Source organism: Micropterus dolomieu, linkage group LG14 (genome assembly GCF_021292245.1).
Source record: "Micropterus dolomieu isolate WLL.071019.BEF.003 ecotype Adirondacks linkage group LG14, ASM2129224v1, whole genome shotgun sequence".
Classification (NCBI taxonomy): domain Eukaryota; kingdom Metazoa; phylum Chordata; class Actinopteri; order Centrarchiformes; family Centrarchidae; genus Micropterus; species Micropterus dolomieu.
In genome coordinates this window covers 21,711,154-21,726,720 of record NC_060163.1, presented here as the reverse complement: position 1 = coordinate 21,726,720, position 15,567 = coordinate 21,711,154, and the positions used below count along the sequence as shown (strand labels likewise).

The 15,567-nt window shown below is 41.1% G+C and overlaps 1 protein-coding gene across 4 annotated transcripts in view; it reads right to left on the bottom strand.

The window, feature by feature from the left end:
* Window positions 1-15,567, bottom strand: part of LOC123982671 (leucine zipper putative tumor suppressor 2 homolog) — a 38,028-nt gene that overhangs the window by 3,528 nt on the left and 18,933 nt on the right. For 2 of the 4 annotated variants that reach the window (XM_046068375.1, XM_046068374.1), the window contains 5 exons: window positions 14,951-15,081; window positions 2,949-3,482; window positions 1,691-2,284; window positions 1,372-1,494; window positions 603-749 (listed from right to left, as the gene is read on the bottom strand). In XM_046068375.1, coding sequence (XP_045924331.1) covers window positions 603-749; window positions 1,372-1,494; window positions 1,691-2,284; window positions 2,949-3,464 — 1,380 coding nt within the window. In that variant the 5' untranslated portion in view covers window positions 3,465-3,482; window positions 14,951-15,081. Of the gene's footprint in view, window positions 1-602; window positions 750-1,371; window positions 1,495-1,690; window positions 2,285-2,948; window positions 3,483-10,283; window positions 10,434-13,091; window positions 13,114-14,950; window positions 15,082-15,567 lie in introns of those variants that run through there. The other 2 variants (XM_046068377.1, XM_046068376.1) reach the window with 2 other exon arrangements.

Genomic DNA, 15,567 nt, shown 5'->3' with positions numbered 1-15,567 from the left:
TGATGTTGCTTACTGTCTGATGTGTACTACTGGTCTACAAAACAGAACTTCAGTCTGTTTTTCATTGTTCAGTGACTGAGGAAGTCCACAAGTTGTTCTGTTTTAGCGATCATGTTTTTGTTGTTCCACCTTATTCGCAGTTGTTACAAATTCATTTTCACATCCTCCATGTATGAAAAATACCAAAATTATCAGTTCAACTATTCAGGGTGTCTAAGATCTTTAGACTTCTAGACATGATTCCTTGTGGCACAATTAATTATCTCAAACCGCAGAGAAGATCAATTGTATTATTGATCTGCGTCTGGAGCTAACAAAGACACTGTGCCAGCCTGCATGACTGATGATAACCATTCCTGAGGCATATTATTTAAAGTTTGTCTTCCAGCATCTCTCTATGGGTTTGTTCATGTGATATCAATTATGTTGCCTGTCAGACTTTGACAAGAGATCCAGAAGATCACTGGACCTTTTAGTTACATCAGCTACATTTTGTCAACATTTTCACTTCTTGTATCAAGTAATAAATTCACTAAAATGCCCGCATCCCTCAATTGAACATGTGAGTCAGTTTAAAAAACAGCTGTGGTTGTGCCACTCACTTCCCACTTGCTCTCCTCCAGTCGAGGCCCGAGCTGGATTTTCTCATGCTCATAGGAGGAGCAGCGCTCCTCTAGCTGCTCCCTCTCCTTAAGGAGCTGAGCAAAGTCCTCCTGCAGCTTCTTCTTCTCCTGCTGGAGTTGATAAACCTGTGGGCCATGACACAGCCAGTCTCAGCCAAGTTGACCTTATCAAATCTTAGGTCTTAAAGGTAGCTATGAAATTTAAGAAGTGCGAAGAATACATTGGCCTGAGACAAATTTCATTGATATTGATAATAGATGCGCTTGATGTAAACAAATGATCATGAACTCACGTGATTTGCCCTTGCGCTAAAATTACCTCATTTCTGGCAACTTTATTTTTTGGAGCTTTTTGAGCTTGAATGCTATGCACTTAAAGCAACATCTGCACTAACCCTGCAGGATCTTTCCCTATTATTGTTTTTCAATCATTATTACTGAAAGACTTAAACTACTTAAAAGGAACTAGATAAATCCTCTGACATTTGGTTTGTGAATTTAAGGACTTCTTGAGACTTGAGAAAATCAAACATGACATCTGGTTAAGCAGCTGTTTATAATGTGTTTAGATAATATGGACCCATTTAAGATTCCAATGTAAAATAATACAGAACTATTAGAAACATGCTGACAGAATACTTTAAAACTAGCTACTTCTGGTAAGTACTGATCGTTTGTTCTGGTCATCTATTCGTAGAAAAATGGTAGCAGAACCTGAACAAGTTCAAGTTTCTGTCAAGGATCTGACCTGCAACTGAAGCACCTGCTGTGCGCGCTGGGCCTTCTGTGAGGCTACCTGCATCCTGGTGGCACAGCCCTGTCTCAGCTCCTCTAGCTCCAGCTCAAAGCGCTTCTGCTTCTCCTCATAAACCTGCAAAGAGAAAGAGGTCAAAGGATTGACAATACAAAACAAATAACCTGTGATTTAAAGATGAGTTTGGAATTATTTACAGTGCCAGCTTGTTTTAAATATTAAACGTATGTGAAAGTGAGACATCAGCCGGCAAACAGGACAGAGTGTGTTTCACTCATCAAGGTACTGAGTCTGTATTACATTATCTACCAACCTGACAAATCGCAGCTTCATTCTCATCCAGGTTGTCTCTAAGTTGCTGCAACTCCAGCTCCCTCTCCCTCAGCTTGTCCTCCAGGTCCCTCACCACCCCCTCATAACCCTCCACAGGGCCAGGGGAGCGCCCGCTCGACCCACTGTCAGACAGAGGTTGTCCTCTGCCACTTATCGAGCCGGATCCCGTACTCTTACTGGAAGATGAGCGTCCGCTGTCTGAGTTGGAGTGTCCGTGTCCGCTGACAGGCGGAGCGCTCTTCAAGGGCTCCAGGTGGCCAGCAGAGGCCTCTCCTGATGCCTGGCTGTAGCCGGCGCTGCTGTAAGGTGGTATACTAGAGAGGGAGTTGCGTCCAGAGTCAGAAAGTTGACAGGACTGGCTGCTGCCACCGCCGCTGTTTCGGATCCTGCTGTACAAGCTGCATTTCTCAGAGGAGGGCGACACCTCTCTGTGGGTCGGGCTGAGCAGGTTCAGGTTGTTTTGGCTTTCTGATGCATTGGCACAGTGGCGAGGGGAGAGGTATTGCATGGAGGTACGGTTCTTGGGAATGACGGGTTTAAAGGCAGTGGGCCGCAGCACTGTTTTCTCCATGTTCTAGAAAAGGAATACAAAATGGGATGAGTGTTGAGAGGCAAGCAATGATTTACAACATCGGAGTTAATGTGCCATAAGTTAACATCACGTTAACACAGGCTAATTTACTATCACACTGCTAATGCGGTGTCAAAACTAAAAAGAATTCAGAGATTTTGCCATACTGAACAAGCTGTCCTTCAAAGTCATGTCCAATTCCATCTTATGCTGATGATATCACAACTCAGAAAACTCAGCAATCTGCAGATGAAGATCATGTTATATGACCTAAAGCTCTAGAACAGCCACCAGGTAGACTTTGGATATATAAATTAACCATATATCAATGTGTAGAATTGGTTAATGGCTGTTTTGGATGTTTGCATTAGTAAGCTTATCAGTAAATTATATTTCAGTCGGGATTTACACTGAGTTGCCAGTTGATTAGGTACACATAGCTCAAATTAATGCAACAGTGCTGCATCATCTCTTCATGAAGGTTATGATTAGTTTTTGTTTAAACTGTTTTAGAGAGGGAAATGAGGGTAGGCTACATAACAGTAACACCTCCCTGTATAATGCAGTACAGTTTAACAGCACACCAAACTACATCAGATTGTAATATAAAATTACATTTAGTGTAATATGATTCTATCATTAAACTCTAATGTATTCAAACACTCACTTTCTCAAGTTTTCCTGACACAGGGATCAGTTTTGGAGGAGGTCCCTCCATGTTCCCATTAAACCCCGATCTTTCTTTAGTCTCATCTGCGTCGCTCCCTGGACTGCCACGTGTTACACGGTTGTCATTCCAGTCGCCTACATAGTCGTCATTCAGGTAGGTGTAGTTTCCATTACCACTCTCCTTCTCTAGCCCCCTGCTGGATATTGTGGAGCTCTGTTTTTTGAGTGGCGGGATGCTCTGCAGTAAAGGGTCCTGGGGTGATTCAGAGCCCAGGCACGAGGCGCCTGGTGTGGGCCTTCGGACACGGGCTCCCAGCTCGACACCAAAGCGGTGGTCCTGGTAGGGGGCGGGGCGGGTGGAGATGAGGCTGCTGACCGAACCCATAGGATCAAGAGTTGAGGGTGGTGGGTTGATGGGGGGTGAAGAGCCGGAGGGATGTCTCCTGCGGGCTCCTCCACTGTGGCCTGGGTTGTGGGGCTCAGCAGATATGGGCAGAGCCTGAACCAGGGCCATGGTGGTGGCTCACTCGCTCTGAGAGAGGAAAAACAGCATAAGTCTCACAAAGAATGTTTTAATACATGTAGACTTATACATGTAATAGTCAAGTCTTTTAATAAGCAAGTCTCTAGTTGTTTGAAACCAGTCCAAGTCAATTCTTAAGTAATGTAAGACAAGTCTAGAGTCAAAACAGGGTTGTCCACCTTGGCTGATTCCTTACCACAGCGGCCTGGATTCGAGTCCAGCCCAGACCCTTTGCTGCATGTCATCCCCTCTCGGCCTTCTTGTCCAGTCAAGTTTCAAGTCGTTCAAGACAAGCCCAACTCAAGTCAAATAGCAGGTTTCAATCCTTAAGAACAAATCCATGTCAAGTCTTAAGTCTTGTAATAGCAAGTCACATGTCATTTCAGACACCATTTGAGTCAAAATTAAGTCTCAAGTCAAAAGTCTCCATAAGGAAATTTCTATGTATTTTCACATGTTTCAGGTCTCTGAACACTGACCATTAAAATGGCATGGTACACAGCTAACACGAGAACTGTTGCAGTTGTATTTACTCATCTTATCTAGAAATGTAAATCCTGAGCCATCTTGTTTTGTTACTGATAAGGTCAGATTCTAGCTGTTCAACCTCCACAACAGGGTGCTTTCAAGGAATTCTTCAAAAATAAATAAATAAAATTACACAGCAACTATGACAGACTGAAGCATACCAATGTCCCACAAGAGCATAGTGGCCCACACACAGAGGACCAGAACAGGCTATTCATGAAACCCATTCAAGCAGCACAAACAGGGCTTGAGGCATGAGGCTTGAGAGGCATGAGGCACTAGGAAAAAGGTCTCTTTTCACTTGGGATGTAAAATGGCTTCTAACATGCTGGCATTTCCCCTGACAGCAACAAAGGCTACTGTCTCCACACATCTTATCAGCTTTGGAATAACTAAAAGTTCATAACTGTGGAAAATACTTAAATAGAAACAGAGAAGAGCAGACAGGTTGAACTTTCTGTGACACTGTAGCAGTGGGCGTTTAAAATTGCAAACTAACAGTACAAAAATATATAGTTAGGAGAAATAATTTAACAATGTAGGAGGCACAAGAACATACTTTCTCACCTCCTCACTCTCACAGGACTGGTGGTAAATCTTGACACTACAACAGACAACATACAGACTGCTATGATGTCAACAATTTCCCCCGTGGATGGTAAATAGTTGAGTGTTGTGTGGAGAACAATGGCCAGCAGTACGTATGATTATGAGGTCATAGTGCACTATCAACACATCAACAGTAGAGCCAGTTGTTCTCTATAAACATCACATTGAGTCACTGTCAGCCTGTTATGAGGATATCCGACTGACGGGTGTGTCCTCTTCTTGAGTTTCAGGCTTATCTAGCAAGTCAGAAAGATATGACTTTAAAAGCATAGCAAGACTGCAGTTCTGTTGCCACAATGAAGATGAAATGGAGAAAAAAACCTGGGGGAAAAGACTGTCCATGTTGCTAATGAGTGGTGAAGATACCTAATAAGGTGAAAGAAGGGCTGACAGCAGGCATGCTGGCTAGCCACATTTCTAGACTCCACCTCCCAGGAGAGGGCCGTGCCAAGTCATTTTCTAACTTGCCAAGTTTACTGAGAGCTTTCAAGGCCACTACTGCGATTTAACTGTGATTACCACACGTTAATTAGCACACTCAAAGTTGGGCTGATCCCTACTTAGGCTCGTATTAACTGACACATCTGGTACTGCAATATGTTGTTATGATGTGTAAAAACTGTGAAACTACAAAGACGTTAACATCTACTATAATCTCTACTGCACCAGCATCTGTCAGTACATTTTACTTTGAGTGTATGTTCCTCCTTGGCCACTACGCTCTTCCAACGATCGCCGCCTGGCTCAGCCATCCTTTCACACAAAGCAATCCCAGTCCCGGCTGTTCTCATCCGTGACACCATGATGGTGGAAAGAGCTACCACGTGCCATCAGAGCAGGGGCATCCCTCTCCAACTTCAAGAAGCTCTTGAAAACTCATCTCTTCCGAGAACACTTCCTCTCAACACCTAACATGCACTTCCTGTGTTCTCTGTATTGATTGCACTTTTTATTTTATATTACTTCCTTCCCTAGGTTTACCCCATTGATGCGATATGTGCTATTAGCTCTTACTAGTATTTATTGCTGCTCTTACTAGTATGTATTGTCAGTTGTAGATCTCGTGCTGTATTTGATGCTTTGTTGATGGTTGTATGTTGTTTCTCAAATGTAAATCACTTTGGATAAAAGCGTTAAGTTAATGTAATGAGTGGGGTACTAAAGAAATAGCATTCCTTGTCATAGAGGTGAGAAAGTAAAACAAAGATACTTATTATAAAAATTATTCTCTCAAATCCATTTGCTCACTCACTCGTGGGATAGGCAGAAATGCTCTCTCAATTGATTCTGTTTGGTCAATCAGCAAATTGAGTTTGAAATGGAGTTTAAAATGTGTGCTGTTAAAAGATTGATAATGCATACTTCATCTACTGCATCAGTGTCAGTATGAAGGAAAACAAACAGCAGCAGGAGCAACATGTTGTGTTTGGGAGGCAGAATTAACTGTCCTGATGAGCTGAGCCTGCAGGATTAATCTTATGTGATTTCTCTATGCACTCAGAAAAGCCAATTAGTCCACTAACGTCTAGAGTCTGTTACAAATTGTCAGAAAAACTCCTTATGCTCAAATTTCTTGACGGCAACGCGTGAGGAACAAAACTCTATAGATGATTTCAATTATAAGAATCCTTCTTGCTATTTTGATGTGCACCAGTTGAAAAGAGGCCGCATCACTGATGGATTTTTAAACCTATTTTGGTGTTGAAGCTGATCTCTCTCACTGATACATCAATTGCATCAATTTCAAATTTAGGCTGAATTCTGTTTTATGATTTCCTCCGTTTGCTCGCATGCTGAATGTAGTGCAGGATACTCATTTATTCATCAACGCAGTTGAAAGAAAATGAAAAATATTGGGAGAGTGTTGGTCAAATTATTACTGTGGTTCTACAAGTTTAAAAAAGAAAAATCTTTATAGACTGATCTGATGAAAAGAATCTGTATGACAACTGTATGAAAGTGGTTATATACTCGTACTCTTGTCCTTTCTATAACAAACTGTTAAGACACAAACCTCTGGTTCAAATAAGATACGTTAGGTTATGTAAACTGCAACTTGCGCCTTCTTGAGAGAGGCTTCTCCTTGCTGTTGCTTTCCTCAGATCAGTATTTCTAATGGGGGGGGGCATTCTGTTGTCCTCTAACTCTCTCTAGATAAGTGAATAAGCTCTAATCCCTCTGGACTCAAGATGACTGAAACTATGCAGGGACTCTACTAAGGAAGGCAGAGGGGTCTCAAACTGTTTTTAAAGCCCCTGTCATGATCATGCAGTCCTGGTCTCCCTTTTGTTGTCATAGTGACCAGGGCCTCAAACATTAGACGGGGAGAATGGGAGAAGAGGGTAGGGGGTCAGAGGGCTGACAGGGAGGCCAGGACCCCTCCTTAGCATCTTAAAGCCTTCAGTCGTTCTATAGGTCTGACAATCTTCCATATGCTTCCAGTTGGTTCTAATGGAAGATAAATGGACATGAACAACTAATGAAGGGTGGATGATGAGTCCATGACACTATGTGGGGGGCAGGAGGGGGGGGATACTGCCACAGTCCAAAACCCAAAGATATTTAATTTGCTATTTTCTGGAACCATTAAACATTTGTGTCTTGATAAAGGACTCCTACATTTTTTATGTTCTTGTGTATCCATTTCTAAATATGTGCAGGTGCATAATAGAATAAGAAGAGGGAATGATCAATATAAAACTCTCTTTTCTCTCACAGGAAATATAATTGATAAATGAATTATCAGAAGTAATGTCAAACTATTTTTGATCGCCACAATACAAACCTCTCATATACACACAAAACAAAAAACAATGCATGACAAATAATAACTTTACCACCCCCATAATGTCTACAGGGTCAGCTGACTGACTCTGAGCAGACTGTTTTTGTCTGGAAAGCCCTTGAAGGTTTTAAAGCCCCTCAGTCCAGGCTGTAGACAGAGGGACTCAGTCAGTCACTCCTCCAGCAGGAGGAATGTGCGGCCACTCCAGCTAATGAGACTAATCATGGACAGAACTGGAGCTGGTCAGTGTGTGGACAGAGCGACTCTACAGCCGCTGGTCTCCTGATGTCTCGTCATTCGCTTGCCACAGTTTGGGAGAGCAGATTTAAAGTAGTATTTCTCCTGCGTCAAGCATTTTGCTTTGCAGCACCCGACAGTAACAGCTCTGGGGATCTGCTGTCACACCAGGACAGTTTTACAGAATTACTCGTATAGATCGAACGCAAGAAAAAGCAGCAGAGATAGAAAAGATAGTTTTTTTTATCAATTTGATCGCTCTGCATAAAACTATACAAACCCAACAAACTAAAAACATTACAATACACCAGTATGCCCCTATTGACCCCTTTTTGTGGTAATTTGGTTAAACACATTTATTTAGGAATATGCACCATATACGGTTTATTATGACTCAGACATGACAGGTGATAACACAGGATCCGCCTCCATTTGAGTTGATGTTGTGACAATTAAGTTAAAAAGGTTGTACATGGCACAATACTTAAGAACTATAACTCAAAATGTATAGAGTGTATGCATTTGCTATTAAGTTACGTAACTACCTGAATGTTTTGTACATTTCTCTTTGCTAACAAAACTTAAGGGCAGAAGATGTAGTTTGGATGAGGGATTATTAGAATCAAAGGTTATTTTATACGTCTTATTTTTGTAGTGAAATGGGAGCAATAACCGCCGTGAGAAATGCATGAAATACATATTCTGAAATAAAATTCTTGCTGATATTTCCGTCTACAAGATGAAACTGCAGAGTCTGCAGTCTGCTCTGAAACATCCCACTCAAAGGCCTGAGTTCAGACCCCCAGCAGGTCACTCCAGTCACAGCAGTTTGTCTAGATGTATTTTGAAGACATCAATTGGCATGCACCTAAGAAACAAACTGTATAAAAGCCTTTTTTTAAATAGAAGCCATATACAAAGATACAGTATGCAGGGTTTTCTGGCCCTGCCCTGCAAATACTGCAACGTCACACAAACCTAGTTTGAGACAAACTGAAAGAGCCTGTACTAAATCCTTCTTTGTTAGTACAACGCCATAAAACATACACCCAGAGCTACGGAGGTGAGAGTCTAAAAATATTCCCTTCAGCAGGTGAAGTGTTTGGACTGGAGGAAAAAAAGAAACTCTTGTTATACTGGCAGTCATCCGAGGCTTCACCGCTGAGAGCAACACCACCTCTGACTCCAGGAAGATGTGGAGCGAAAGCAGGGGAGACAGAGAATGGAAGGAAGGAGAGGGTGTCTCAGTTTTCAGCAGGGAGCGTCTGCATGAGGGAAGAAACAAATGAGTCTGGAGATCCCCCTCCTCCACCCTCTCTCTGCCCAAACTTCTGAATCCCACTCTTACTTTCTGTTCTGCCCCGCATTGCCATCTCCTTACTCTCCCCCCTCTCTCTGGAAACTGGAACATAGATGGAAAGTGTGACAAAGCTATTTTAGTTTTGTAGACAACCTACCTTTCCTCAGACACCTCCCAACCCTGACAGACACTACTGGTCACCATGCCAAAGGTTAAGGTTCCCAACTACGGCTGCAATTGACAATTATTTTCACTTGATTACATATGTAGTCTATAAAATGTCAGTAGCAAGTGCACAAGGGGACATTTCCAAATTACTTGTGTTGAGATAAAGGTATTGAATTTACAATACTCTCATTTGAGTAGCTAGAAACACAGACTGTTTGGTGTTTTTACTTGATAAATTACTTAAACAAGTAATTGATTGTCTAAACTTGGCAATTCCTTTTGAGGATCCACTAACTGATTAAATGACTATTTGTTTAAGCACTAATTATGTGCAGGCTACAGACAGGATTTTTAATCAATGAATTTTCTGATAAGTCTTTTTTCTTTATTAACTGATTATATAGTGTAAGTTGTTTTATAGACTAAGTAGCCCCTTTGGAGTAGCAGACTATATACAAAGAAAACTACACAGGTATGTCATATGAGGGCCTACAGGTTTTTTTGGTGCACTGATCACGGTCAATGATTATACTTCACAGAAAGAGCAGAGGTCTCCTTTCACTGCCTACATATCACTCTCTCACACACACACACCTAGATTAACGTCCTCAGCTTGTTACAGTTTTTGCTTTGATGAGCAGGTAGTCAACTTCCACTAATTGCTCTTCTATACTTCATCACACCAAGGGTTGCAACTATTGGTTATTTTCATTACCAATTGAGTCAGTCTTCTGATTTTTGTCTCTAGTGATTGATTAATTGTTTAGTCTTTTAATCATTAAGAAGTAATGAAAAAGGTTCTTTCACAAATTGTCAAAGGCCACTGTAATGTCTTCAATTTGCTAACAGTCTAAAAACTTGAGATATTCAACAAAAACATCAAATTGTCACATTTGAGGAGCTGGAATCAAAGAATGATAGACTGAAATGATAAATCGATTATTAAAATAGTTGCCGATTAGTTTTCTGTCTATTGATCAACATTCATTGCAGCTCTAATTACTTACATTTCTTTTCACAACTATGGAATTTTTGACATGCAATAAATGTACAGGAGTTAACTTACACATCTTTATGAAGCAAATAATTATTTCACAGTGACTGTAATAGAAACAGCGATCACCAAACACAAACAAAGTCAACTTCCCTTTTCTCCAACGTTCCTTCCCTCCGGGATTCTTACCCCAGTCTGCTCCCTGCATATCTGCTCTGGTGTGTGACCAGCTCCTTCTTATCATCCAGCCTCAGCTCCTTCAGCGTCTCAGGTTCAGTTGGCTCAAAACATTCACTATGTTCCTGTTCTCCTGGATGTTTGGCTCTGTGTCTGACCAACCCTCCAGAGGAAAACTTCTCTAACTGCCCCCCACCAAAAAAAACAGCTCATTCTCAAGCCAAATGCCGCCAATGTGAATGGGAGCTCAGTCCCCTCCCCTTCCTCCCACCTCCTCCTCGTCCACAGCCCAGCCTCTCACCTCCTCTCTCTATGCCCCACTCCTTCTCTACTATTTCCTTTGACCAAAGAAACACTCTGCAAAGTCCTCTACTGCCTTTGTCAGGCAGTAAAAAGAAGAGAAAAGAGAAAGAAACAGAAAGCAAGGGAGAGTCGAGCTGTCAGTTAAAGACTGCTCTTTACACTTTCTGCCTATTTTAAGTAGAAAGCAATGGAGAGTAAAAAGAAGGCTTATGATGTCCGCCTTTTCCCCTGTCAAAATTGAGTCTTCATCTAAGTGCATTAAAAACGAAAAACTAAAGAAGGTGCAAGTGATAACAGGAAGAAAAAGGCCGGGAGGTGTGGTGAGTCAGGGTATGGCATGGGAGAAAGAGGTGAAACTGGTTAGCTAGACACTGGATGTCAACGTTAAACAGTAACAGGCTAGATTTTAAAAACTCTCTTTATGAATCTTCATCAAACACTGCAGTCCTGCTACCCATTTGTTAGTCTGATCTAAAAACACACACCAAAGCTCAAAAAAATGAATTACAGTTAATTACTGAGCAAATTCTTAATTGAAAGAAACCGTCACTCTGAATTAGAGGATATAAACCTAGCAAAGATGAGCACTAATATTCCTTAAAAGCAAAGACAGGAGAGGATAATAACATTTCAAGAGGCAGGGCTGGATTTATGGGATATATAGTATCAACATATTTAGGCAAAACATCACACAATGATATATGATATAATAGTCATCAAGCATCAAGTTACCTCTAATAGTGTTACTTTCGTCAGACGAAACTAAACAAAATGTATTCGTCAAAGACCTTTTTTTCCATGACTAATATGAGACGATGACGAGACGGCGACAATGTACTTAAATACTGACTGTGACCATCTTAACATGCAATCTTGTTGGCAAAAAAATGACAAGACTAAAATAGAATTCATAAAATAAAAATGTTAACAAAATCTCTCTCTCTTTTTGGGAGTATAATAAGACAATATATTCAGGCCATATTTTCTCCCTCTAAATTTTCACTTGAACAGTGTTTTCATTCAGAGATATGTTTTTCTTCCTGTGCTTTGAATGCTGGCTGACGCGGCAACGTCTGGTGCGTGAGGAAAATGTTACTGTACTGTGGAGGATGCGAACTCTGGTGATGCACACAACACGCTGGGGAGAAAGAGGTGCTTAGATATTTGGTCCCATTTCAAGTACAGTGAGGCACCACGAAAAAACAGAGGGCCTAATTATATCGGACGGCAAGCAATGTGGTTATAAAATTTCTGGAAAAAACACTACAAACTTGAAGCGGCATATCAAGACTATCCACCTGGGAATTGAGGTAAGTTAATGTCTCCTTTGCAATAAAAATGAGAACAAAGATAACATTAAAATTTTACAAAACAATTTATCTATAGGTGAGATGAGTGAAATAAAGACTAAAACGATAAATATCTCTCTTTTGGTTAGAGCAGATTGACCAAAATGCTAATCAAATGAGTTAGAAAAGACTTAAATGATGGTTAATGACTAAAACTAGACAAATACTTTTAATTTTCTTTTGACTAAAATACCCAGACATTTAGTCAACTAAAACTTGATTTAAAAAATAGTATACAGTGGACTAAATATGACTAACAAGGACATTTGACACAGGACTAAGCCTAAATTTTAAAATGTCTGACAAAATTAACACTACTCTAAGATTTCAGCCCTAGTTGCACTTAAGTGTATTTTGATAATACAGGTCACAAAGTTCAGTTGGAAATGAGATGTGACAATAGCGGACAGCAAAAAGGCCTTACGCAACCTCTCTGTCAGGAGTGCACAAGAAGAACAAATTGTGTTTGTGTTCACAGCACAGCCAAATCCTAGACTAAGACAATTCATCGTATTGTTTTGAAGTGAGACTATGTAACTGTAACAAATGAACAAAAGATACATTCTTTCACTCACAAATTCATTTATAAGAATCAAAATGCACCATAACTCATACAAACACTCTCAGGAGTTTTGTAGCTACACCTTTACTTGGTCTGGTATGACTGTTAGCTTATGGTGGCTAATGTTAGCAAACTTTGGGTAATGATTGCTAGAGTCAGTTCACTGATTTTATGACTCTTCTCCACTTGCGGGAGTGTTACAATAGCTTAGCATTTCAGCTAAATGCTAAAAGTAATTTAGCATTTATCCCATAATTATTTGTAGCCACAGTGGCCACTGTTCCACGAGTACACAATTTGAAACCTGTGTGGGAAACGCTGGCTTAGCTAGTAACAAATGAAAACTAATAGAAACACAATTCTGTACAATTGCCTTTTCATAAAATGCAAATACATTGATGCTATTTACTGAAAAATGCTGGCTATAAAGAGTATTACAAAACTAACTTCTTAAATCTGCATTAATAATTTTTTGGCTACGTGGGGGCAGCACATTAAGCTGTAAACAACATTGATGTATAATCATCTTATTTAGTTTCTATGATGAATATGTTTAAGGAGCAAATAATTTTTTGGCCACCTGATGCAAGTTAGCCCAATACTCACTCTTTTTTCAGCTGCGGATATTTAGGATCACTGAAGTGTGTAACAAATCGAGTCTCTAACATCCTGAGTAACCAGTTGGTCAGATTCCATAAGAATATTCTCTTGACAGCGGCTGCATTCAGCCTTTGCCTTGACCTGTAATCCACCATCTGGCCAAAATGAATAAAAATAAAAAAAACAACAGGACGAGATAGTGCAGTCAGAGCTCAGCTGATCAACTCATGAAGAGAGGGGTAAAAGTAGGGTACGAGAATTAGGCTATGCCCTGCCACAGCCTTACACACACACACACACACACACACACACACATACACAAACACACATCTGTCCCTCTCCCTTTCTCTATTCAACTCCCTCTCTCACTTCTCCTGTAACTGGGTCACACTGGTAGGCACGAAGTTTGTCCTTCAGGCAGTCAGACCGAGGGGAGTGAGTTCAAGGTCGTTCTTGGTCACGTCTCAATGGGAGGTCTGGAGAACAGTGAATATGCCACAAGTGAAGTCCCGTCCTGCAGCAGCCATACCAACAGAAACCTCTCTCAGTCCAGAGTCCAAGACTGGACAACAAACACCATCAATTACTACCCCAAGGCCACCAGGGCTGGGATAAAGAGGCAAGCTGCAAATCACCTCTGTGAATGACACCATTAGCATTATAGGCTGGGGGGGAGGGGCTAACATGACTCAGCCTCTTTTGAGAGAGCTGATTTACAGGCCGAAGCAGCAAAGTAAAATGACAACTCTGTGGCTTTTTCCCTGTCTGTGGGATAACCAAAGGAAAACCATGAGGGAAATAAAAGTAAAATTCCAGTTAAAACAAGTAATTCGAGTGTGGCTTTGCAATAATGTTGGGTACATCTGCCTCATGGTTTCTGGTTTATCCTACTCAGCCATATAAAGAAAAAAACTTTTAGTGAGAGTGCCTTCGGTGGCCAATTTCTGGTGAATATTGAAAGTGTCCTTAGAGGCCACAATTCTAATTTTTCTGTATCTATAGCAGAGGCCCAGCAGGTGGTCATCCATCATAGGCTGAGCTGCCATCTCTCTGCAGTCCATCAGCCTGCTTCCTTATATATTTTCATAACAACACTTTGCGTCTGGGACCAGAAACCGACAGAAAGCTAGGCCATCCATCAGTGTCCGCGCTGCCTCTGCATGGGGACGTCACTCCCTCTGGACACTGCAGCTAAAATTGGCCTCGACCAGCCGGCCCTTTGGACCTCTAACTTAAAAAATAATCCACCATGGCACAAAGCAATCCACGAACACCTCCGAAATAAAACTAGTGCGAAGGTTTAGCACTCAGCAGGGGGTGGTTCATCAGTTTTAGACACAAATGAGGAGAAGGGAGGCAGAGAGAGCTTTGCAGACTGAAATAACTACTCCTAGTAAGTCCACTCATAAATCCCACAGAAATGGGATGGCTGTATTGAGTTGGCAGGGACCCGACTTAACCACACTCTGATTTACTGTATAATGTGCCAAAGAGATTAGGGTTACGCCTCCAGCTCTGGAATTACAGCAAAACCCTATCCATGATTAAGATCTGTTGCTAACTCCCACGCAGCAGGAATGTCTTAACACCCACACATAGAAGGACGCACACGACTGTGTGTGTGGCAAGCTGCAGCCAATTCTCAACGTCAATAAAGTCTCAAACAGAAATGGCTCGAGAAGAAAAGAATGCTTGGTTTCAGATGTCAGACAATTAACACAACTTAAAGCATCAACTTTGTTAGAGAACATTCCTGCAAAATCAAACTTCAAGGTCCTGTTTCACATATCCAGGAACAGCCAAAAGGTTTAGCGTTCTCTTTTGATCAAATTTAAACCACATTTCTCCCAAAAGGCTCAACTTACCTGTCAATGACACACTGTCTTTAGCTTCTGGAGGCCTTAGAAAAGCATGGGGTACGGGTCGGTCAAGCATCCCAGGAAGTCACACCGGTGAACAGATCTTCATTCTCTCTTCATCTCTGTGTTCTCCCAGACTGAGCGGATAAAAAGCAAAGAAATGCATGTTGTTGAATCAGCAGAAGAGAAGATGTGAGACTACTACCACTGTGGCGAGTTGGAAAACCTGAAATGTGACATGTGTTTATAGAAGTAAGCGAAAAAGAGGAAAATCTGAGTCATGAAGGCAAAAAAGCTTCACATAGAGGAAGGTTGAGACTGAGGGGATTTTCCATGTCAACAAGAGTGATGATCGAACCCAAAGCTAGCACCCAGATCACTAAACAACTATCCCGGGTAAAGTAAAAACATTACTGTTGATTATTTTATGTTTTGTGAATCACCACAAAGGTTTGGGGGTTTTTCAACATGTTTTTGTCATTTTCTATCATCATATAAGGTTTAAAGTTAAGACAAATATAGTGAAAAAATACCTGTTACATACAAAATAAGAAAAATGTTAATAACACAAACAGATTTTGGATCAAATTCTAACCTGACATCTAAAAAGACAAAAAAGGTGA